The sequence below is a fragment of the Magallana gigas genome, chromosome 1 (assembly GCF_963853765.1).
Source record: "Magallana gigas chromosome 1, xbMagGiga1.1, whole genome shotgun sequence".
Lineage (NCBI taxonomy): Eukaryota > Metazoa > Mollusca > Bivalvia > Ostreida > Ostreidae > Magallana > Magallana gigas.
In genome coordinates this window covers 22,380,784-22,405,076 of record NC_088853.1, presented here as the reverse complement: position 1 = coordinate 22,405,076, position 24,293 = coordinate 22,380,784, and the positions used below count along the sequence as shown (strand labels likewise).

Here is a 24,293-nt window from a genome sequence, read left to right as displayed (position 1 = left end):
TTAGCTTAAAACAAACTTGAATTTTAACTTATACATGAACTTTTGATAGTACCTTGCCCAAATCCGGACACTCTTCTATTGGTAGCAAAGGGCACCACCATTGAAGAAAGAAATTAAAAAATCTCAAAACAAACTTGAAACAGACTTGAATTTTAACTTGAACATAAACTTGTGATAGTACCCAATCCTTGCCCAAACTTGGACACTCTTCTACTGGTAGCAAAGGACACCACCATTGAAGCTAGTCTCCACTGATTCTGGGTACCAAACTTTTTCCGGGATGAGAGATGGGAATCTGTTTCATTGGCAAATTTTACAAATAATGAAAATTTAACTAATTCTAAAATTCAGGTACTTCTGAATCAATTGTATTATGACCCAATTCTTGATGTCCCACTCAAAATATACCTTATAAGAGACTAAAATGGCTATTTACAAGAAAACTGAATTTTACTTAATTGTTATAATCAAATTCATAATCATAAGAAACTTTAGAAACATATTTTGCTGAATAAATTATAATTTAAGGTTTGGTTTAAAATTTCATGGTAAAATTTGTTGAAAAATCTTGCTTTGTCAACTACTGACAGATTTTCATAATAAGCTCTTTCAATTAAAGGAGTCCAAAACTTTTGGTAGTCAAGGAAACTCTTACATCTTTCTATTTCAAACTTTTACTTTTGCTTAAATCCTTTGTTTGACATTGTGATAATTTAAACATAAGAATTTTTTTTTGTGTTCCATTTATATCTGACACACCTACTTTTTTTTTTTTTTTTTTTTTTTTTATAAAAGATTTGACTAATTACAGGAAGAGGTATTTTTCATCTTTTCTTTCGAGATTTGACTAATTACATGAAGATGTATTTTTTATCCTTAATTGAGAATGTATAATAATTATACCAGTGTCATTACTGTCATATATTACAAGTAATAATTTTATACCACCAAATATTGAACCCAGGTTCAAAATATTATCAGGTGTTCAATATCAGTATTTGATATATAGTAATATTTAAGGTGTTGCCCATGGGCCACATGATTCACCTGAGCAACAAAAGCCATAAAAAAAGTCAGCTTAATGGAGTCATATACAAAATATCAGGACAATGCATAGAATAGATCAAGTATTAATAAAGATTTTTCAAATTTTTCTCCTGATATTCTTTGGTTTATCATTGAGCCTGTGTATTGTAACAGGATGATTAATTGAAGTCATATCGCATATTGAGCTAAACTACCAACTGTTTATAGATGGGCTATAAACCTACATCAAAATGGCTGAACCCCTTGTGGACCCAAGGATTGTCCAGGGACCAAAGTCTTATTAAAACACAAATTTTGAAGAATAAACAATTAGTCAAAATCCCTGCATATAAGCAATACTTTAGATACTTGTGAATTTTTACGAGGGAAAAAATGATAATATGTGAATAAGATTATCTTTGATATTTTCCATTGCATCTGTTTCAGTTGCACTTCTTTCACAGGTATGTGTATCAATGTTATTAAAAACTGTCTAAATGTGCAGCAAAAATATCATTAGACAGATTATTAACATGTACATGTATATGTCATTATAAGTTAACTCATTAACACTATATATAGACAGACTTAATAAATTAAATACATGTATATGACATTGTGTACTACTTAGCAGTATTTCACTCATTTACACGGTCATGTTCTAAATGTAAAAGGCAATTCTCATTTTAATCCCCATTTAACAATAAAATTTATATTGTCCAATCCAACCAATAACAGTGATAATACTGGCATTTTGCAGGTGCAAAATGCCTTACTACATGAAAGGGTTAATAGCACAAGTATTTAGGAACTATAGTTCTCTAAGAAGCACTACGTTGCTACAGTAGATACAGGGGAGAAAAACTATTCACGCAGAAAAGAGATTATAAATACAATTACATATTTTAGCTCCCACAGAAAAGGGTCGGGAAATGTATTATTATAATATTATATTTATTGACTATATCAAGTTAGGCTTCCAACTTCCCATATCAGAAGAAAGACAACAAAAGACTGACACATGTGTTGGGGTATTTTAATAGCACAGTTTTGAGAAAAGAATCATTGATTTAGAAAAGAAAAAGACAATTCAAAATGCACCAACAAATAGCATATGACCTCAGGTATTAATTTTGTTTCATTTCTAAGAAACAAGTACATGTACTGAAAATGAAAAAAAAAAGGAGTTGAATTTTAGTGAATTAATGAAATGTAGACTTTATGAAATGGTGGCATATTGCTGCATGACTTTAGTTTATTGATTAAATCATTAAATGAATTGTTCATAGTATATAATTCTCTGGAAACATGCAGCCAATTAAGGGTCAATGACAGTCATTTTATATGCAGTTTATGCATATATCAATATTCTCCTAGATTTAACAGCAGAAAGAGGTTATTGGAGGTTAAATCTATTTCAGCAGAATGTAAATATGTATATTACTAAAATGTAAATTAATTAAGACAGTTGACCAATGACAGCTTTGCATTATATCAGTTGCCATGGTTGCAAGGAAAGATAACTCAGAAGAAGTAAAGTCTCGCTAGTAAGTTTAAACAGTACTATCAAGGGGGGGATAACTCACTGGTGTCACTCTCCGCATTTGATAAGCGAGAGGGTTGGCGTCGGTTACTTAACCGAGAATCCGCTAAAACATCTAATGAAAGGATGGAAAAAAATTAGTAACACACGTCGTTGCACACACACACACACACATACAAAAATTAACCAAATATGAAATTACGTTCGGAAATTGTTGAGACATATACTCCTACTAGTGACTGTCTGGCACCCAAACTTTCAATGTGATTATGTAAATTGTTTTTGACAAAATATTCACTCAGTGCTTAATCTTGACTTCTTTTGAATTGATATTTCTAAATGAGGTTTGTTAAAGATGCATGCCAGTTATCCCTAAAGTTCATCTATCAGAAAGATGAATAACCGATGTCATTGTGTCAATAATTTCCGAGCATCCCTCATATATATATATATCACAAAAAAAGGCACAGCAAAATCAAATATAAATAAATGATATAAATATCAGATAGTTATAAGCATCATAAATCTGCTGGTTTCTTTGCCTGATTTATTTTTCAATTACAGTCAAACTTTGATATCTCGAACACAGATATCTCAAATACAAAGGATATGTCGAAGTGATTTGAAAGTCCCAACTACTTATTTTTTAATTATTTTAACCTTGATATCTCTATATTTGGATATCTCAAGATATCTCAAAGGTTTTTATCAGTCCCATCTAGTTCGAGATAACAAAGTTTTACTGTTTATGATTCATAACTACATATTTACCAGACTTCAGTTTAAAATATTCAATTTCAAGAAAATGTGAATAAAAAACAAATTTTGAAAATACAGTGTGAAAAACCCTATTTATGTATATATACAATGTATCTTATTCTTTTAAAGGATAGCCTTTAAAACAAATGAAAAGCTGTCAATGTGACAGCAAACCGGGAAAAATAATTGTTGACCAGAAAAAATCAAATTATCACCGAATGAGATTAAGTAATTGTTTACTGACGAAAAAAAACTCCAAGTCTGAAATCCAACTTGTGTACAAGTTTATGAAAGGTCAAACAGAGGTTACTTATAACTGGAAGTAGCCTTTTTGTGTGTCAATAATATTCTTGGAAAACAACCTTATCTATAATAATGGTAGATCTATACAAAACATTTTAAAGAAATCAAAACAACTACACCTACAACAATTAGGAGAGATAAACAACAAAGCAAAATGTCCTTATAAAGAAGCAAAACAAATTAATTTGCTGCAATTATAAGCAAACAAGACCCAAAAGAGACACCCACCTCACCTAGAAATTAGACTAGTGATAATTTATTAAATGATGAAAAAAAAACATCTCACTGAAAACAAAGAAAGAATTATTTATGCTAAAGCTAGAGTCACATGATCAGCCTCACTTTGATTGACCAATCAGAGTGCAGAATAAACTAGAATCACTCATTGGACTCACTTTTACTGAAAGCCGAAACAACAGCAGTCATTGTTGTCACTTTCTTAAACATCCTGTATGCTGAAAGGGCCGAAATACAAACAATAAAATTAGAATCAATCAGCACAAATTTCTACTTCTATGACGTTGTTTTGAAATTTTACTGTCTACCTTTTTCATGTGAGAGAGAGAGAGAGAGAGAGAGAGAGAGAGAGAGAGAGAGAGAGAGAGAGAGAGAGAGAGAATCTCCTTAAAAGAGAAATTGAGAGAGATCAAAGTGAGGAAAAAAAAGATAAGGGGAGATAACAGAGAGAAGAGAGAGAAAGAGAGAGAGAGTTTTCTTTCACAAAGTAATGCATATAAATAAACTAGAAAATTGACTGTTCACATTTAATCATAGAAGCAAAGGTTCACTAATGAAAATCCAGTGTCTCCATTAAAATCAGAAGAAATGAAGAAATGAAAGTGAAAATAAGACGGACCATTGTTTCCTTACAGCATTAAGACAAATTATAGATCTAGCTGATCACCACAGTACAATACACACACATGCTTGCTAGTCACACTGATCTGAAACTAGAATGTCTACCAGAAGTCTGAGATATACTCTGAGATACAAAGCCAATATGTCTTAGAGCTGAACTCATCTAGGAGAACTCAGATGTGAGATTAAGATTGTGAGCACAATACACACTGAGACAGGATATGCTGAGATACTCAACATCTCACTAAGTTTCCATTTACACAGAGATACAGGCTGCGTACAAACATGTGTCAAGATATTGGACTACAGTGTTGTTCTAAAGATTGACCCACCATTTTCTGAGTCCATGTTATGTTCATCTCTGTCTAGCGTGTCTAAATTTTTTATGTCACATAATTGAAAAACATTTTTTGAAAAAGCAAACTAAAACAAAATGAATTAAAAATTAAAAACAAACTAAGTGTCCTATTAAAAAAGCTCTTTTCTCGTCTGAAATAATAATTTTCCAGACAAGAGAAACTATCTTTCATGTTACACTTTATCATGGTATATCAATGGCTTTCAAAAAGTATTAGGATTTTCTTTATGAATAAAATAAACTCTTGAAAGGTGATATTTTACGTATTTCAAATAATACATGCTGTTTATAGATACATACTGTAATTCCTCATTTAATGTGAGTACTTAATTCCGCGATTCCGCTGTTATAAATCAATTTGCAAGAATCAAAATCGCAAACATCCAATTTTTTGTCATAATTTTATACAGCTCAAAACTGTCTGAAAAGTAAAATTGAGATTATGAAGTACTCGAGGAGTGCTTCCTGCAATTTAATGTGGATACTTATTCCTCGCATTTAAAAAGAAATTTACAGTATAAAGCTTAATCATATTTTTTCTCACACCTTCAAAGTAAAGTATGATAAATCAACCTTTCATCTCATTGACAAAATAAATACATCAAAGCAAAATGCAACACCAAATAGCACTCACTACGTACAAAAATGAAATAAAGCTACGTGACACTTGTAACTAAACACCGAAAATTTTTTATTTTTCTACTCACTAAAATCGTCTGGAAGATCGTCATTTTCTTTCTCTGGAAGTCCCATCATTTGTCGGATTCCGTACGACTCCCTCACTATACCGTCCACAGCCTCTAGCAATAACTCATACCTGGAAGGAATTTTTAAGTTCATCATAATTTACGATGACTTTTATGACATGACTGAGGCAAACACAACAAAATCCCAACACAGTCCTCTCAAAGCAGGAAACAGAGAAAATAATAAATTCACTGAATTTCGATTTTAGCATTGGCTAATACACTTTGAACAACTTTTAAATGAAGATACTGAACTTCTAAAGGACTGCAATTTTAATTAAGGGGGCTGGATAGTTGAGGACAATTTTTGGACTATATTTATCTTCTTAAGATAAAGAGCTCTGTATAAAAATATAGGAAAAAAAATCAAATTTTACTCCGTCATTTTTTTAATATTTTCCCTTCACTATATAATATAGTTTAAGGCTAAAATCATATTTGAAAAGGTAATGTAGGTCTGAATGGAGATTTTTTGAGCATCAAGCCTCCTTTAAAAAATCTTTATGCAGTATATCCCTCTTTATAGTCAATACTCACTCAGCTAGACGGTACTTACCCCACTTTATAAAGGTCTTTTTTAACAGGCTTGTTCGGACAGAAGGACATCTTTGTGACAACAGCGTTCAACTGGTGGAGGAAATTCTCTTTTCTCTCATCATCTTCATCCATTGCTACGATCTCCTGTATTGTGTAAATGATTATGCTATTATTTTTCTTTATGTAAAACAGCGAATGTCACATGGTACATGTATTTCTAAAATTAGAAACAATCTTAAGGTATCAAGTCATATGATTAAAAATTCTTGTCAAGTTTTTTGTTTGTAAAGGATACTACTTGATTTTGTGTATCAACATAAGAACAAAATTGAGGTGGTTGGTGCTGAATGATTTTAATATGATGAAAAAACAGTATCTGATAAAAACAAAAGAAAAAGGGATTTTTTTTTTTTTTGACTTATCAACAAAATCTTGGGAGCTGGAGTTCAACGAATTATGATAATAAAAAAAAAATTGACCCTAAAATATAAACCTGTTTTGATTGCACTGTCAGTGAGAGAATAGTGCTGAAAACAAATTATGATGAAAAGACAAATTTGACCAAAAAGTAAAAATTTCTTAGTAGTGGTCAGTGACAGGAGAATGACCTACATCTCTGAGATCCTCAACGGACAGGTCCCAGACCCGTCCCTCGCGCTCCTCCTCCGGGGCGATCTCCAGATACAGCTGCTTTAGTTCAGTCACTAATGCGTGGTTGTAGTGTAACTATAAATAGAACACACATAGCTAAAAAAGAGCACGTCTTTCGACATTATTATAATATATATGTAGCAATATCAAGGAAAAAAAATAAAACATAGCTAAAAAGAAGAAGCCTGTACATAGAAATAGAACTCCTTTATTTAAAAATATTTATATCTACCGAGTATTATTTCCTCTATTTCTTACGAAAACTTATAGTTAATTCATAGCTCTATAGAAACAGCCAGACAGAAATCTACAAGCCCAGTTTATCGATTGGTCGAAATCTACAGCGGCTGAAACTGACAAGAAACTGACAGGAGTGAAATTGACACCCCTTGTTTATCGATTGGTCGAAACCTACAGCGACCTAAGAAAAATCACGGACTGCACGAAATAATCATGATGCTGTCAGATTCAAAGTCTCACAGGAGACGATTTGGCTGTTTCTTTTAGCTAACGTACTTGCGTACATTAACAGTAATTAAGAGAATTTTACTTACTTTTGATAATCAATTTATTAATTAGTCAAAAGAAAGATGTAAATATAAATAATAAAATGCTTTTATTGATGATTCATGCGAGTTATGAAGGTAGCGATCACTGCAGAAAAATTTACCTAACCCGCTAACGCGGGTTATGTATTTTTCCTGCAAAGTCACTACCTTCATATCCCGAATGAATCACGAAAGAAAGCATTTTATTGTTTAATTAAAACGTATGTGGCTATATAACAATGAAAAATAAAAATAGAATAGCGAAAAAAAACCCCCCACTTTAGCTAAGAAGAAAACACATGTAGCTAAACCAGAATACATAACTAAAGTTGGAACTCTTGTAAATACGAAGCTAAAAACTAAAAAAATGGAACATTGGTCACAAATAGAACACATTCAGCTAAAAGTAGAACTCATGCACATGCGGTCGCCAAGAACATGTTGCTAAAGAATAAAACGTGATCATGTAGCAGTGTAGTATCATACAGCTAAATGTACGTCAACTATATTATGGTCAGAATTAAGGCTGGATGGCTGTGGCCATTTTTAGGACTGTATTTATCTCCTTAAGTGGAAGAGCTCTGTTTGAAGATATTGCAGGAAAATACAAAATTAAAAAATTATTAAAAATTAAAATTATTAAGAAATCAAAATCTTATATCTACGGAATTTTTCTTTACTTGATAATAGAATATAGCTTTATAAATACACTGTGGAATCATTTTTATATGTGGGGGTCAATGTTCGTGGGTAGCCAAAATTTTCCTGGTTCATGTGGACGTAATTTCGTAGGTAGTGTAACTGGGTTAATTTGAAAAGATATTAAACAAATTATTGTGTAGCCTATAGGTTTGTGGGGATATAAATTCGTGGGCAAGGATTACTCACAGAAGCCACGACCAATGATGATTGATTTCCACAGTACTTGATAATTACTTAATTAATAATATTTAAATAATTGATGGTTAATTTGTTGTCCGCCCAGCCATCTGTTAATGAAGATTAATAAAATAAAACCCACGATCTTCTTAAAAATAGATGTAACAGTAGTTTTATAAGAAGCATGTTAACTAATATTACAACTGCGTTTAGCTTTAATCATAAGTTTGTGATACATCTTTAGAATATACATATTATATACTATAAATATAATATAGATTTATATGATATATTATATTAAAGTGGTATTGGACACCTCCATGTTTTGATGCATTGTTTATAAAAATAAACAACAAAACCTAGTGTAATAATTATATAAGTAGTTTCTTTCCCATAATGGTCACCTAACAGCCTAGCGCAGTGGGTTAGAGGGTTTACTACGAAGCCATGAGTTTGAATCCTGCTGGGGGTTTTTACATTTTTTACCTCTCAAAAAATTTTCAAAAGCCAGCCATTTTTTGGTTAAATAGTGTAAAGTTTGAAAATTCTGAACTGGTGAGAGAATTCAAATTTTAATGTACTCCAGAATGATATCGACAAATATCCCATACCACCTTAATTATCAACAGGATAAGTTTGTGATACATATAAAGAATATATATAATATATAGATAATATAGATTATATATAATATATTGTACATGATTGTCACTCAGACCTTCGGATTGTTCCTACTGAATATTTCCTCGTCAGTGATGTAGGCATCGATCGGTGAGGAGGGTCGGTCGGGCGTCTTGATTCCGCTGATGATGTCATACATGATCTGTCGAATAACCTGCTCTGATTGCTTCTGTTGTAGATCTCGCTGTAGAACGAAGAAAAATTTACAAATTTTTAAAGCAATATCAACGAAGCAAAGAAATATAATACAGACCAAAATCATTCATTTATATTTTTTAATCCATCCCATCCCCAAGTATAACAAACACATTGAATATTGATAAATAGATATAGAGGAAAAGAAATTAAATTAATGTTCTCAAATCCTCCCTCTCTCATTATAATAAATGTAAAAATAAAAGAAATATTTTAAAACCTTCATTCCATCCTCCCCTATACAACTAAAATCCACCTTCCTTTCTTCTATCCCCCCATCCACTTTACAACTGGATCCAATACTTCTCCATATACAGTTCCTCTCTTTCCATTTTCTCTCATTCCTTTCTCTCCCTTCCTCCTTTCCCTATTTTTAAATCTTCTCTCTCATAAATCCTACCTCTAGTTTAATTCTCTCTCTCCCATTTTCTCTACCTCTAGATCATTTTCCCTTGTTTCCCTACCTCCCTTCCTCTGGATTCCCTCTCACCATAAATATAGATCAATCCCTTGTATACCCCTAATTCCTTTCCTTCCTCATTTTCTCACATCTAGGTCCCCACCCCCTAAACAATCAGATCCACATTCTCCTACCTGAAATTCCCCCATCCTCTATACCATAGGATCCACCCTTTTTCTTTTCTTCTTTTCTTCCCCCACCCCCATACCACAGGATCCACCCCTTCCATTCCTTACCTCTTTTCTTCCCTACCCTATAAACAATAGGATCCACCCCTTCCATTCCTTACCTCTTTTCTTCCTTACCCTATAAACAATAGGATCCACCCCTTCCATTCCTTACCTCTTTTCTTCCCTACCCTATAAACAATAGGATCCACCCCTTCCATTCCTTACCTCTTTTATTCCCCCATCCCCTATACCATAGGATCCATTCTTTTTTTCCTCCTCTTTTCTTCCTTCCCCCATCCCCTATACCATAGGATCCACCCCTTCTCTTCCTTACATATTTTATTCCCCCACCCCCTATACCATAGGATCCACCCCTTCTCTTCCTTACATATTTTATTCCCCCACCCCCTATACCATAGGATCCACCCCTTTCCTTACCTCTAGCTCCTCCCTCTCCCGTTGGAACTTGTCTTCCTGGAGGGCGATACCCCTGAGGGTCACAATCAGGGCGGCGCCCCCACAGAGGCTGGGGCGGGTCTCAAATTTCCACTGCTCTGTGAAAACCCCAGCGTTGGGGGACTTGAAGACGAATGGAAACTTCATGGTCTCTCCAGGTAAAATTACACCTTGAAAAAATTGAGAAAGTTTATTTTAAGGTGGCTCGACAAACAATTTATCGTCAGTTGGATATCTGAAGTATCTTCTTTACATTATTGTTTCACAATTAAAAGATCTTTTAAAAATAAGTTTATGATTTTTTTTTTTTTTTTTGCATTTCTTTGGAAAAAGTTCAAAATCATTTTGCCTGAAAACAAGATACTAGTATGAAATGTATTGGAACTTAACAGAATAACAAACTAACTCAAAAAAGAAAACAATATGGCAAATCACAAAAAGAATAATATGAACAAACGAAAAAATATCACAGAAAATAGAATTCACTGAAAAAATTCTAACCCTTGAAATATGGTCGATATATGTTGCCTGTTTTAAAATAAACAAAACAAACTAATTTCAAATAACATTAACGATGGTTTCAAGATTCTGAGACAAAAGATTACGGATATCACTTAAAGCATTATCAATATTGACTGAAGGATTCTTTCCATGTTAATTGCCAATTTTTTGACAGGTTCTCATGAACAGAATTTTGTGGATTAACTTGTACGACAAACAAATTAATACAGCATTTCAGAATTTATTGAGGAGGAAAATTCAAGGAGCCCAGGTACAGAAATGCATATGAAAATTGAGCAAATTCTAATCATTCCACAGTACTTGTTTACACTGCTGTTATTGAAGTATTTACAGGTACTTACCACTGCTGTTATTGAAGTATTTACAAGTACTTACCACTGCTGTTATTGAAGTGTTTACAAGTACTTACCACTGCTGTTATTGAAGTATTTACAAGTACTTACCACTGCTGTTATTGAAGTATTTACAAGTACTTACCACTGCTGTTATTGAAGTAGAACCGCTGGACTCGGGCATGGACAAGGTCAAATGGATTCTCCTTCGGAAGTTTCTGTACAAAAAATTATGTATGGATTAAAGTTATTTCCCTTTCTTTAGCCCTTTCTCCCCCCATTTAATTCCATTAAAAGCTGTAAAATGCACTTTTTTTTGTTCTAATCAACCTTTCCTTTCTTTGTACAAATTTCTTAATCTCCCTCTTGAATAGTTCCCACATCTTCAAATGACAATACACATTACCCCTTCAAACAATAGTCACCACAATTTCCTTACTTTCTAATCCTGATACAAGGATGTGGTTCTGTCATTATTAACTGTATGTACAGAAAATGAATATCCTTTCAAAATTTTCCCCCAAAATCAGTTTCAAAACTTTCCCCCAAAATAGTCCCAATAGTCCCCTTTCTAATCAAATTACATATTTTTCTGTTAAAATTTCTTGTAAAACTGGTTCCCATACCTTCCAGTCGTAATACACGGACGTGGTTCCGTCGTTGATGATGTATAGGTACGAGGTCACACGGTCACCAGACAGCGATTCAAATGTGACCCTAGCCTCGATTCCGATCTGGTCCGCGTAACTGTAACTGTCTCCAGTCCAGCGGGCGGGCTGACCAGCGAAACTGATGGAGGGACCGAATACACTCTCCTCCTTACCCTCGTCTTTCTCGTCAACTTCCTGCAGGGGTTCTTGGTCCCTACATAGAGATGAAAATATATCACAAATATATCGCATTGAAAAGGGATTTTGATTATGATTATAAGGCAATAAGGTTGGTTTGTTAGAAGCTTTGACTGCGAGAAAAGCAATGTCAAATAGTGCCCAATTTAGGCACTGGACCTGAAATCTAACATGTTGCCTTCTAAACCATCTAAACAACTTCAAAACAACTTCTAAACAACTTCTCTACCATGTTGCATAATCACATTGACTCTGACCTATAATTTTTCAGATTATGAATTTTTTGTCTTTTTAGGAAAGGAGCCAAGTTTCAACAAACTAGCACATACTAGCAGACAGAAAATATTGAAACAGAACATAAACCATACATCACCAGATACCAGTATAACCGCTGTCTAAGTTGTTATCCCTTTGGATCCACTCCCTTCTACTTAAAGATAGCACTGATCCATCCCTTCAAGAAGTCTAAATCCACCCCTTCATAACACAAGAAACCTGGATCCACCCCTTTATAATACAAAAAGTCTGGATCCACCCCTTCACTAAATCCACCCCTTCATAATACTAGAAACCTGGATCCACCCCTTTATAATATAAAAAGTATGGATCCACTCCTTCAACTTACAGATAATCCATTCCCCCTTCTGTAAATCTCTCTTCCTCCTCCAGCATTCCTAGGTTGGACTGTACACGTTCACGGTTTACTGGGTTCGCTGTTCCGATAACTTCTAACTGGTCAAAGTCCTAAATTAAAAAAAAAATAACCAATTAAAATTAACTTTTTAACAAAAATAAAAATTTCTACCTCTATAACAAAACAAAATCTTTTATCTTAGTCGCCTAACACCAAAAAGCTTGACGAAAAAATATCTTATCATAAAAATCCCCTCCATAATTTTAAAGTTAAAAATAAGAATTTCTAAAATGCAGGTTTAAATTTATTTTTCATAACTGAGTGAAATACTATGAAACAACTGCATTTTCTAGTAATAACCTCTGTTAAGAGGTATTGATGTTTAATGTCATTTTTAAACCATATGAATCTCCTTTACATAAAGAGCTCTACATAAAATTATAGAAAAATGCCCATATTCTAAATCTTTAAGATTTTGAATATTTATTTACTTAAAAATAGTTTACTGTCAAATATTTCATAATTGAAATTTTAAGGCAGATTAGATGGGTAAACCACCTTAACACTACATACCGGTCTGTGAGGGTCCAGTTCCGTGATGACATCCTTAAGCTGTTCCTTCCTCTCCTCTAGGTACGGGTTCTTGTGCCAGGGGTAGTGTACAGGGGTGGTGTGATGGGGGGGCCAGTACCATCCCTTCTCGTTCCTGACCGACTTAGGCACCCCGATGTGTTCTATGGGCCGGGGGTATCCCTGTTCCGACTTGGTCAAGGTCATGCTATAAATAGAAATGTCATGTAGGTTATTGTTGTGCTGTACGTAGAAAATAAAACACATGAAGTGGGTAACTACAAAGATTGAACACTTTTATATCAGTTGTTTTATATGAAATTCATAACACTTGTTTCTCAGTCATTATTTTCTCATGTGAATTTCATATGAAAAGAGAAGATGGTTATTTCATAAGTTTCATATACATAAATTGTTTTAATAACTTTACAATATATATCATACAACTTTCAGTACATGTATCTGATAAATTATTTCTTCATGTTAATTTAATGTGAGTGAATGAACACTCACATAAATTTGACATGTATTACCAACCTTTTTAAAATTATTAATTATCTAAAACATCAGCTTACTGAATTCCAGTCTCGTCGTCACCAAATTTCTCCTGTTGTTTCCAGAACTCGCTGCCGACACGATCTGAACACACAGTAATCAAAGTTAGATAACTCTAGCCAAAATCCAGCCATTTTTTTTTTTTTTTTTTTTTTTTTTTTTACAAATTAGAAAACTACTCTGGCAATCTTAAATCTTTAAAAAGAAAAATTGGTTATGCCTTTACCTTTTTCTTTACATTTTAATCAAATTTGGGAATAAAAATTTAGTTGGATTCTGTGAAAGCGATTTGAGATTTGTGCATCACAATTTGATGTACTTTAATGAGTCAATTTATTATTCACCTACACCACCAGTACTTACATCCCTTCCCATAATCCTTTGCAGGGATCGCGCGGTCAATGATGTAACGTTCCTCTTCAATCTTTCGGTAATTGTCAGCAGCGTTCATTGCCAAATCTTCTGGGTTTTTCTGTAGAAGCTCTATAAAAAGACAACAGACATTTGTACAGGTCCTAAATACTTTAGCAAAAACCTTCTCAACACTCACAAACTGGTACATGTTCATGAACAATATAAAATCTCGTGAGAGTAAAAAGTCAACATTGATATGAAATAACTGTTTAATCTAACTGTTTAATATGACAACTGAATATGTATCTGTGTGCAGTATAACAAAAAATAAAAAACAAAGTTATCCAGGGTACATTTTCTAGTAGAGAACCTGTATCTGGATACTAGTTCTCTAAGAGAGCCTGCACCCTATTACTAGGGTATGGGTTCTCCAGGGTACGAGTTCTCCAGGGTACGAGTTCTACAGGGTACGAGTTCTCCAGGGTACGAGTTCTACAGGGTACGAGTTTTCCAGGGTATGAGTTCTCTAGGGTACAAGTTCTAGGGTACGACTTATCCTGATTCCATCTGATCACTATATAACTTACTGGAGATGTATCCCTGCTGTCTTTTCCTCTCCATCATCTTCATCTGCCAGTTTATCAGTGCGTTGTTCTCGTTATTTCGCTGTCTGTCACCTCTGTCCCGCTTCTTTTTCTCATATTTTAGGGTTGGGCGGTCAGGTTCAAGGTCAGCTTCGCTAGGGACAGGCAGGTCCTAAAATCATTTGAAGAAATTTTAGAGAATATATATTTATCAATATTAAGAAAAAGAGGAATAACTCTAGCAGAACTCGGTAGAATGTCTAAAAGGTTGTGTTCTATTTCCATAAACAAATGCCCACGACATGAAAGATCTTAGACTTAAAGTAAGAATTTCAATCTCATATTCAATGCTTTTGGATCATAACAACAGATAAATCTGTTTGTTTGTATTTCATGATAAAAATTGAGTGCTTTTACATATTCTGACTTCAGTAATAAAATACCTTAATGTAGCCTTATCTTTGTCAACTACATTGTATTTTTCAAAATTGCATATGCCTTTTCTCTCTTGAAAAGAATTTTAATAAGTCTTCTACAATGATGTTTATCAATACATATTCTTAAATCCATTTTCAAAAGAAATTTCCCCCAAGATTAAGTTAACCAAACTTATCACTTCCCACAATTACGGTAAATGGTCCCTTACCAACAGGTCCCCCCTTTTGATGGCCTCCTTCCTGAACTCATCGTAAGATCCAAGTAGACTGTGGGGGATGGGTGCCCCTTCATCATTGTAGCGGGGACCAGCAAAACCTAGCAAAACAGATGAAACAACAAAACAGTTATATTTATTTAAAATTTAATAAATTGATCAAACAATTTTCAAAAAAGTGCTCTACAGAAGACTGGATCTGGATCCTATCTACAGAGAGAGAGAGAGAGAGAGAGAGAGAGAGGGAGAGAGAGATCTACCTGAGTAGTCAGGCTCCTTCACTGGAGCGTCTACTGGTGCAGGACGAGCCACTGTTACTCTGCAAAGGAAGATAATCCAATATAACTTAAAATGCTTTAAAAAATCCATCCTATTTAAGTCAAAGAACTGAACAAAGATAATGTTTACAAAACACTTTTGACAGAATGAAAATTTCTGTCCATCAAAAATGTGTCAGTTTTGTAACATACTCACTCATGAAATAAAAATGTAACACATTTTTTTCTTGTCAATTTCTCATAATTAAAAATCATTGAATATGTTATCATGAAAATAATGATGCTTATTTTTTTCTCTTTATTTTAATGAAGGCAGTTTTGTAGTTTCAATTTCTCACTGAAAATAAAGTTTCCTTCTTTTCGATTGATGGTTTTTACAAAGGGACTACATTTTTTGGTGGTTTTTACAAAGGGACTACAGTTTTTGGAGGTTTTTACAAAGGGACTACAGTTTTTGGAGATTTTTACAAAGAGACTACAGTTTTTGGAGTTGTCTCCCCTACACTTTGGGTTTGGGTTTGTCCCACTCCGACGCTGGCTTCATCTTTCGGACCGTCAGGCGGGTGGATTTAGGAGTTTTAGGGGCAGTGGGTGGGGCCGCTTCATGAAGCTGAAACAAATAAAATATATTTTGAAGATTTGAGGTCTCTGTTCTTTGTAATATTTGTATGAACAATTTTCTTCATTTTGTCTCATGCTTCTGTTAAAATGCACTGGTACTTGTACCATCATGGTCATAAAAAAAACCTTCTTGCTTTGAGCCAGTTTATTATTGGTAGTTTGCAAAATAAATTTTTCCTTCACATTTTGAATATTTAGGCCTTAGATACAAAAGACCAATATTTTTCATTTGTTTTGTAGTGTATGCAAATTGACAAAATAATTGTCCTCTTATAGAATTATGAATTTTTTGGCCTCAAATCCTAGCGACAACACTTAAATAATAAAAAGTGCAAGTTAATCTACTGAATGAGTTTTCCATCTAATGAGAATCTATTCAAATAATTACTGTTTTCAGGACATCCTCCTTAATCTGGAGTTTTTCGATCTCCTCGTTCCAGATAACGTTCCGGGTGGGAGACTGGTTCTCGTCGGCACCATCTTGGGAAGGGGTACCAGCTTTCTCAGGAGTTCCCGCCTGGTTTTTGCTACGTCCCTTAAGCTTATCTAAAAGTGACATGTCAATTGCCAAATGTTAATACATGTACTATAAACTAGCTCTTTGAAATTGCAATTAATTAATTATCATCAGATTCGTTATCGATAAGTCCATGACAACAATCACGCAGATTTTTCAAATAATTTCAATGAACATTTTTTTTCAGATTAATTAATTTTCTCATTGTTTTTACAGTGTATATGAATATCTTAATTTGCTACTCACAAATAATGTAAGTTTCTCTTTCTCTGTTGCTTACTTCTGTCACACCCTTTACATACAGTACAATGCAACATTGATCATGCAATACGCAATTTCAATTGTGAGCATGTGCAGGTTATTCATCAGTAGCGCAACTGTGCAAGTTATTATTAAATTGATTGCTGTATACCTAACACTGGCTTTAATTTTGCCAATCTCAATACCGGTACTTTTTTTGCCATTTTCAATTATACTCATTGGCGTAAGTTTTCCTTCAATATCTTTTAATTGAAAATGAAACGTTCATTCCTAAGAATTCAACAATTACAAAATAAATTGTAAAATTAAATTCACATCACTGGTACAAAAATAATCTCTCAGTGATTATATTCAGAACTCATTATTGTGCTGTGCACAATATCAGCAGTGTCTTCATTGGATAAGGAAATCTTACTCAATTTTCCATCTTATTTTTTCACTTTATTCACCCCCACTGGGCCAATTACAATTTGACACCAATCAAATTCAAAGCGGTTCTTTTAGTCAGTAAGATTTGATAGTAATCATGGAATTAGAATTGAAGATAAATTTCCTGGGTAAATTAGGATTTGTATATTGTAATTGCTCATGAACTTTTAAAGATTCCATTACAAAACATTTTAATTGCTTTAACACACACGCACAAAAACATCCAAAAGCTTGTTTATAAGACTGTGATATGGATGTTTTTGACCAAAGTAATAATTTTTTGACATTACCTCACTTAAAGGATTAAAGTTTTGATTGATTTATTGAAAAACTTTTAAGACCAAGATTTCTCCTATGTCCATTTTTACTGAAATCAAATCATATTCCAATGACTCCTTCAAGTCCTAAATCTTATAATGGCCTTGATAAAAGGAAATGTTTCTTCAATGAAAAAAATCATCTTAATGACATTTCACCAAAATTCTGGACAATCCAATTCCTTATTCACTCAAATGATAGATTGACCCTCTGAATGTCTCACTGTTCAACCTGATTTACTAGATGTAACTGGGCTAAATTTTGATGAATTTTGAATTGGGATAAATTTTGTAGGTTCTCCTTAGTACCCCCAAAAAACTACATCCTCAAAACAAATTATGAAACAGTGATTATTCCTTCATCATACATCTCCAATTAAATCGACGAAATTATGTCCCCTGGACCCCATGAACCTGAGAAACATTGAAGATCCTTAAAAAAGTGTCCCCCTCCGAATTTAATATTTTCACAAATATCGTCAAGTAAAGCTATGTTGACACAATCTCATGTAACAAACCCATGGAAACACCATGGCCACAAATTCATAGAACCTAAAGCCCAGAATCCTACGGAAAATTCAAATGGAAGCACCATGGCCACAAATTCATAGAACTGAAAGCCCAGAATCCAATGGAAAATATACATGGAAACACCATGGCCACAGTAGAACCATGTACACAAATCCCATTAAAACGCCACTGCCATATAATATAAAGCTCATGGAATACACATAGGAAACACCACTGCCATATCAAAGAAAACTCTGGAAACATCCAACTTACGGCCATCTTTTCCAATGACTGACATCCGTCTGCCGTGAGCGTGGTGGGCACTTTGCTTGTGTGCGCCATGTTCCGATTTTGGGGCATGTGTTCCATGGTCACGACTTAATCGCCGTTCCAATTTACTCCCTCCGTGAGCGTGGTCGTCCTTCCCCATGATTTTTTGTTGTTCAATTTTCGACTCTCCTTTTGGTATGATGTTATTTTCCTTAATACGTACTCTCAATTAATTTTTAAAACTCCTGGCAATTCATTCCAAATGAGCTAACGTAGAGTCTCACAAAGTAATACTAAATGTTCACTTCAAAATTGAAATATTTTTTTATGCAATCCCACAATAAAGTAGGATTTCCTCTACTGTCAGTGATTGGAAATAGTCGGTATCGAATTCCCACTTCAAAAAAAACCGTTAGTTAGAATTGTCTTATCTGATGTAAAAGGGGCTTCGCAAAATGGGTTTTGACCCGATTTCTACATTTGAAATAGAAATACCACAATAATGGCCGTAAATGTCAATTTTATCAGAAAATGGAAAGACAATCACATTTAATGCATTTTTCGCCTGACAGTTTGATCCTAGTCACTAATTTTGTCACACGTCTCCAACACAAACTCAAAGGAATTTTATGGGGAGTTCTTAATGGCTGTTTGCGGCAATGAACACCATTAAACACATAAAAAACACATTACAAAGCTCTCACTAAAAATTCCCTCTGTCGAGTTTTCAAATACTACTTAATTCCTAATAAGAGAAAGTTCCTGCAAACAATATAAAGAATCCTCAGACAGTAATATCACAAGCAATTAAAATCTCATCATAATTTTTTTTCCATATTGAAAAAAGTCAATACACAGCCAATTCAATATTTATTTCCTAATGCAGGCAGCCTTAGAATCAACAATGGCCTTTTCACAATGAAAAGTTTTTGGTTGTTGTTGTTGAATTTAATCGCACTAAATCACTCAAATGCATTGAATATCATTTAATGAATTTCTCCTGTTGTCATCTCTATGGCGACATTAAAACACAAAAACTACTATCCAATTTCACTCTGTCAATCGAGCTTTCTTTAACTCCAGGGCGTTTTCGCATGAAATGAAAGGAAATAGGCATATATATAAACAACTAAAGTCCTTATTTTCTGGGATGGCTGAACCCCAATAAATTTTCAAAATCCAACTCAATGGGGAACAATATGGAAATTTTGTTCACAAGTCAATGCATTGGATGAAAAATATAAAGTGATTTACGCCTTTTCACCATCGAACAAAAACACCTGATATTAACAGCACCAGTGGTGTATGAAAAAAAAATCTTAAACAACTTGTGACGATTAAATTTATTCATGACGAGCAATTTTTCAATCCAGCAAAGTCTGATAGAGTATGACTTTAATATGACCTATGAAAAACAGAATACTGAAAAATTCAACAACAAAAAATTTAAATGTTGGAATTTAATAAGCAGAATAGGATATGAACAAATTGGAATAACACTTTATAAAAGTGTCTAACGTTGAATTTAAATCCCCCTTTCCAATATATCTGCTTGCATGCAATTCAATATGCGTGTAATAATTATGAGAGATTTGACAGGCTGTTTGCGATCTCCAGGATATCTCTGGTCTCACATAATGTTAGAAATCTACTCAAACTTAGCAACCCACTTTGCGCAAGGAGCAAAAAAGCAAAACTCTATTAAATAACAAACATTGTGTACACTAGAGAAATATTTGGAGAAACGAATGTCATCTTAAAAACTACTTGTGCGAAAACACGGCTGTATTTTATATTCATAATCATGTTTAAAGAATGATGTCTTTTCCCGTGCGACAATATCAATATTTGCGCAAGTTATTTGCTTTAAATTTCTTCTGTAAATATATTTTTTGTATCATTTGCATTTTAAAGATAAAAATTTTAAAAGAACTTACATATAAAAAGAATAATGTGTCAGATTTGTGAGAGGGTTAATTGTATTAAAAAAAAAATCATAATAAACACTTCGATATTTGACTTTGGACATTAAAAGTAGGCCATTATTTCACAAGTTTCGAAATCAAGTCCATTTTTTTTAAAATTTAAATTTACATTATTTAGAACCACTGAACTGGTAATTGGAAAGAGGGAAAATCTAGAGGTAACTATTCACAACTCCAAGAAGTTAAAAGTACCTAAAAAAAACATTTTGTCCCCTCTTCACTAAGCATTGTTGAAGTGTAACTATATGCTTTTCAAATTTGACCTTGATAATAATAAATGACCTTGACCATCGCAGTCATGACAAATTGATGCTGTATACTTGTGTACATGTCGATACATGTATGTACCAGTAATTCATAGGTTATGAAGATTTAAATATTTTCAGGAAAGATGAAAAGAAAAGCCTGACAAAACCTCAGAGAAGGCCTAGATTTTTTACTTCATCATGGAGGTCAGCAAATTCATGCTGCAGCAAATTTAAATGAAATGCAAATTGCAGAGCAATATCAATAATTAATGACATCAGAAGAGAAAAAATCCAGACATTGCGGAAATAATGATGGCTAGAAACATTGGGAACTGTCTGTCAAAAGGTTACTGCCTGGTATTGTGAGATTGGCCCATGTACTCAAATGACAATATGGCTTTATCAAGCTTAAAGATACCATTGTTAACACACATCATTAATTCAACAACTTTGATATTGATTGGCAAAATGTGAGACTGTAATAAGGATCATAACAATCTCTCTTTCTTTCTCCCCCTCTCTCTCTCTCAAAATAGAAAGAAAGAAGAAAAGTAAAATATTCATGCCCAACCCTTACCAACAGAGTGTGGTCTGTTTGTTTGTATAAACATATTTTATGATATAAGGAATAAATAAAGGATATTCTGATCAGAGGACTAAAAACAAGTTGTACAACTATTCAGAAGAGCTTTTAAGAGGTCATACACAATAAATTATGAGAGAGAGAGAGAGAGAGAGAGAGAGAGAGAGAGAGAGAGAGAGAGAGAGGCAAAAAAAAAATGCAACTGTTCCCTCTATAACAACCATAACTTGAAATGTACTAAGGAATTTCAAAACATTCAATAAACCTCTCTTAAGACTTGTCAGAAAATGATGCTTCAGAGAAGATGGCATAAATTCTACTCCTGTTTATCAACCAATCAATCAACTCAATTTGAAGAGAATATGATATTCAATGAAAAAAGGAGAAAAAACATTGCTGGTAACTTACAGTACAAGCTACTTGTGCTTTTTCTCTGATTCTCATTAGCACCACTACTATATTTTATCAAAATGGACAATTCAATAGGACTGAAAAAAATATCTCAAGAGATTTAACACTATGTCCTACTTGCCCTTTCCCTGTGAATCTCATTAGCACTGAATAGCTATGCTAAATACAATAGGACAATTCAAACGCAAAATAAGAAATTAAAATTCATCTCGAGAGATTTTACAACATAACCTACTTGCACTTCTCCTGCGATTCTCGTTCGCACTACTGGCGGCAGAACTGGTTTGGGAGCTTTTACGATCCCCAATCGCTGTGGAGGTGTTCTGTCGCCTCAGTGGTGCAGAGTTGTGCTTCGGCCGCTCTTTTTGGACGGGTGTCGACTGAGACACCACTTGCATTGACAACCTGCGGCTTCCAACCTCTGAACTCATTATTCAATGGACGATTTTTTCCTCAGTTAATAACCACACCAATTATAATTCACTTCAAATTTGTAAATTTTTTCGGTATTTATAATCCACATAAAATTTTGAAAATAATTCATATATTTGCGAAATACACCCTCTTTTTATGTCTGCTTACACATATACGTCTTTCGGGTTTTCAAGACAAATTACAAAATATTACACTAAATGTTATTGGCCATTAATTTGCTTTTTCTAATTAACGCAACACTTGTCACAATCACTGGAATCAGTATCTCACAAAGATCAAAACTGAAATGGCTCTGCTGTGCTAATTGGGTGATTTTCTCCTTGAAATGTTTGATTTGAACAATTTTTCTCCTCGATAAATATTCAAATAAGTAAAATTTCCCTGTTCATTTGCATGGTATTTGCTCATTAACCAATTCCGTTACCATATTTTTCACCATTAGGAATTCAAAGTAATCAAATTCACATCCACTTGTCAATATGCAAGAAGATTTAATCTACACAGCTGAACAAATAACTCCAAACAGTCCTTAATACAGCCAAAAAAATTTCACTCCTTTTTTAACCCTTCAGAACAATTTGTTTCATCTGTGGGTCTATTAGATCCTGATTTAGAAATCTCTCGCAACAAAAACATGAACAGAGTACAATGTATAATCAACTGCTTCCAGATTTTAAACCATCCTTTGGATCTCCATCCCGAATTTGAAATGTTCAAATTTTCAAAGAAAGTATATGAAGACCGTGTTCTAAAACTCTTCAAGAGCTTTCAAAATTTTTAACTGTATCATAACTTCACAAACTGTAGCTCTTCTCTTTTGTCAAAACACTTGTCTTTGTGAAACTTTTAAGGAAGATTAGAACCACTGATTGAGGAGATGTAAATCAAACAAAGAGATGTCTGTTGTCGTAATTTTGTCTTTTAATTTATATCAGCGAAGCTTCTAGGAGACCGAGATGAACAGATGAAATGCTGGTTGTCAAGAACGGAAAAAAAAAAGAGAGCAGTGGGTAAAATCAGTTCCCACACAGTCTTTTGCTTTTAAGATCCAAAGATGGCAGACATTAATATCATAAGAAATGCCAGCTAGGATACCGAAAAAGACAAGTGTAATTTCTCTCATCCAATACTGATAAAATTCTTCAAATAAAAAGGGAAATTAATTGCTCATAATTCACAGAATCCATTTGAAATCTCTTAATTCTCTCTTTGTGGTATAGGCATACATCATTTTCACACCCTTCTGTGCTTCGTGGAGGAAAATGTTTTGTCACTTTTGAGAGATATATTGTGTCTCAAGAACTCAGTTTAGATGGTTGTTTCCAATGATAAACATGTATATTATCAAAAAGTCCTGGGTTGATATTTTTTATGGTTTTCCATCAAATTCTCAATACATGTCATCTGCACTCAGATAATTTGAAATAATTCCCCCAAAATAACAATCGCCCAAGGAATCTTCCAAATATTCTGTTCGAGTTTTCAAATTTTTCCACGAAACACAGTTGCAATCATTTGAACTCTTGGAAAATTGGATGAAGGAATTTCAACATTCTCAAACTTATAAACACTTATTTATGCAGATTCACCAAAAATACAAAATTTAACAATCCAGTATGAATCCAAACTCTTCTATAAATGTCCAAACTTTGTTCTACGAAACTATTAATAATCCTTTCTCATGCAAGAAAATCCACAATGGACAGATTTCATCAGACCTCTGGCAGACAATTGGCTAGTTGTAATTGTCAAATTCCATGACAAGGTACTGAATTCCCACCAGATTTTAATAAACTCCATACATTATTAATCACAGCACACACATTCACAGAGAGACCAAAAACGGCCAACAATGGACGAGTGACAGGGAAAATCACGAATATTTGTTTACCAAACAAACTGACAACGAACTGAAGAGGAAATCAAGTTTCAATGTATCAATTCCTGTCTCTCAATGTCCTTTCTCTTTATACTTTATACTTAGTTACATAGAGCTAGACAGAAAATGTGACAATGGGTCTTTGAATAAAGAAAAGGGGCAAATATAGAAACAGAAATGTATCAATCATAAAAGAGTAAACTTTCCTCAAAATCTTTATATACATGTAATTGCTTGTTCTAATATCTTATGACTTCTTTACAATATTTGTACAAAAATTTGCTTCAGAACCTTTAAAAAAAAATAAATAATGACACTTTTACAACCT

At 33.5% G+C, this 24,293-nt stretch overlaps 1 protein-coding gene across 18 annotated transcripts in view; it reads right to left on the bottom strand.

Moving 5' to 3' along the window:
* The window catches only part of LOC105342533 (MYCBP-associated protein), a 49,493-nt gene that overhangs the window by 11,342 nt on the left and 13,858 nt on the right, over nucleotides 1-24,293 (bottom strand). For 6 of the 18 annotated variants that reach the window (XM_066088639.1, XM_066088643.1, XM_066088596.1 and 3 more), the window contains 19 exons: nucleotides 16,509-16,666; nucleotides 16,003-16,109; nucleotides 15,482-15,540; nucleotides 15,216-15,322; nucleotides 14,573-14,741; nucleotides 13,995-14,114; nucleotides 13,652-13,715; nucleotides 13,080-13,284; nucleotides 12,498-12,616; nucleotides 11,651-11,888; nucleotides 11,170-11,242; nucleotides 10,153-10,340; nucleotides 8,927-9,073; nucleotides 6,743-6,856; nucleotides 6,150-6,274; nucleotides 5,555-5,664; nucleotides 4,822-4,863; nucleotides 4,027-4,086; nucleotides 2,613-2,684 (listed from right to left, as the gene is read on the bottom strand). In XM_066088639.1, coding sequence (XP_065944711.1) covers nucleotides 2,613-2,684; nucleotides 4,027-4,086; nucleotides 4,822-4,863; nucleotides 5,555-5,664; nucleotides 6,150-6,274; nucleotides 6,743-6,856; nucleotides 8,927-9,073; nucleotides 10,153-10,340; nucleotides 11,170-11,242; nucleotides 11,651-11,888; nucleotides 12,498-12,616; nucleotides 13,080-13,284; nucleotides 13,652-13,715; nucleotides 13,995-14,114; nucleotides 14,573-14,741; nucleotides 15,216-15,322; nucleotides 15,482-15,540; nucleotides 16,003-16,109; nucleotides 16,509-16,666 — 2,277 coding nt within the window. Of the gene's footprint in view, nucleotides 1-181; nucleotides 296-2,612; nucleotides 2,685-4,026; nucleotides 4,087-4,821; nucleotides 4,864-5,554; nucleotides 5,665-6,149; nucleotides 6,275-6,742; nucleotides 6,857-8,926; nucleotides 9,074-10,152; nucleotides 10,341-11,169; nucleotides 11,243-11,650; nucleotides 11,889-12,497; nucleotides 12,617-13,079; nucleotides 13,285-13,651; nucleotides 13,716-13,994; nucleotides 14,115-14,572; nucleotides 14,742-15,215; nucleotides 15,323-15,481; nucleotides 15,541-16,002; nucleotides 16,110-16,508; nucleotides 16,667-18,427; nucleotides 19,658-21,886; nucleotides 23,660-24,293 lie in introns of those variants that run through there. The other 12 variants (XM_066088626.1, XM_066088635.1, XM_034465105.2 and 9 more) reach the window with 9 other exon arrangements.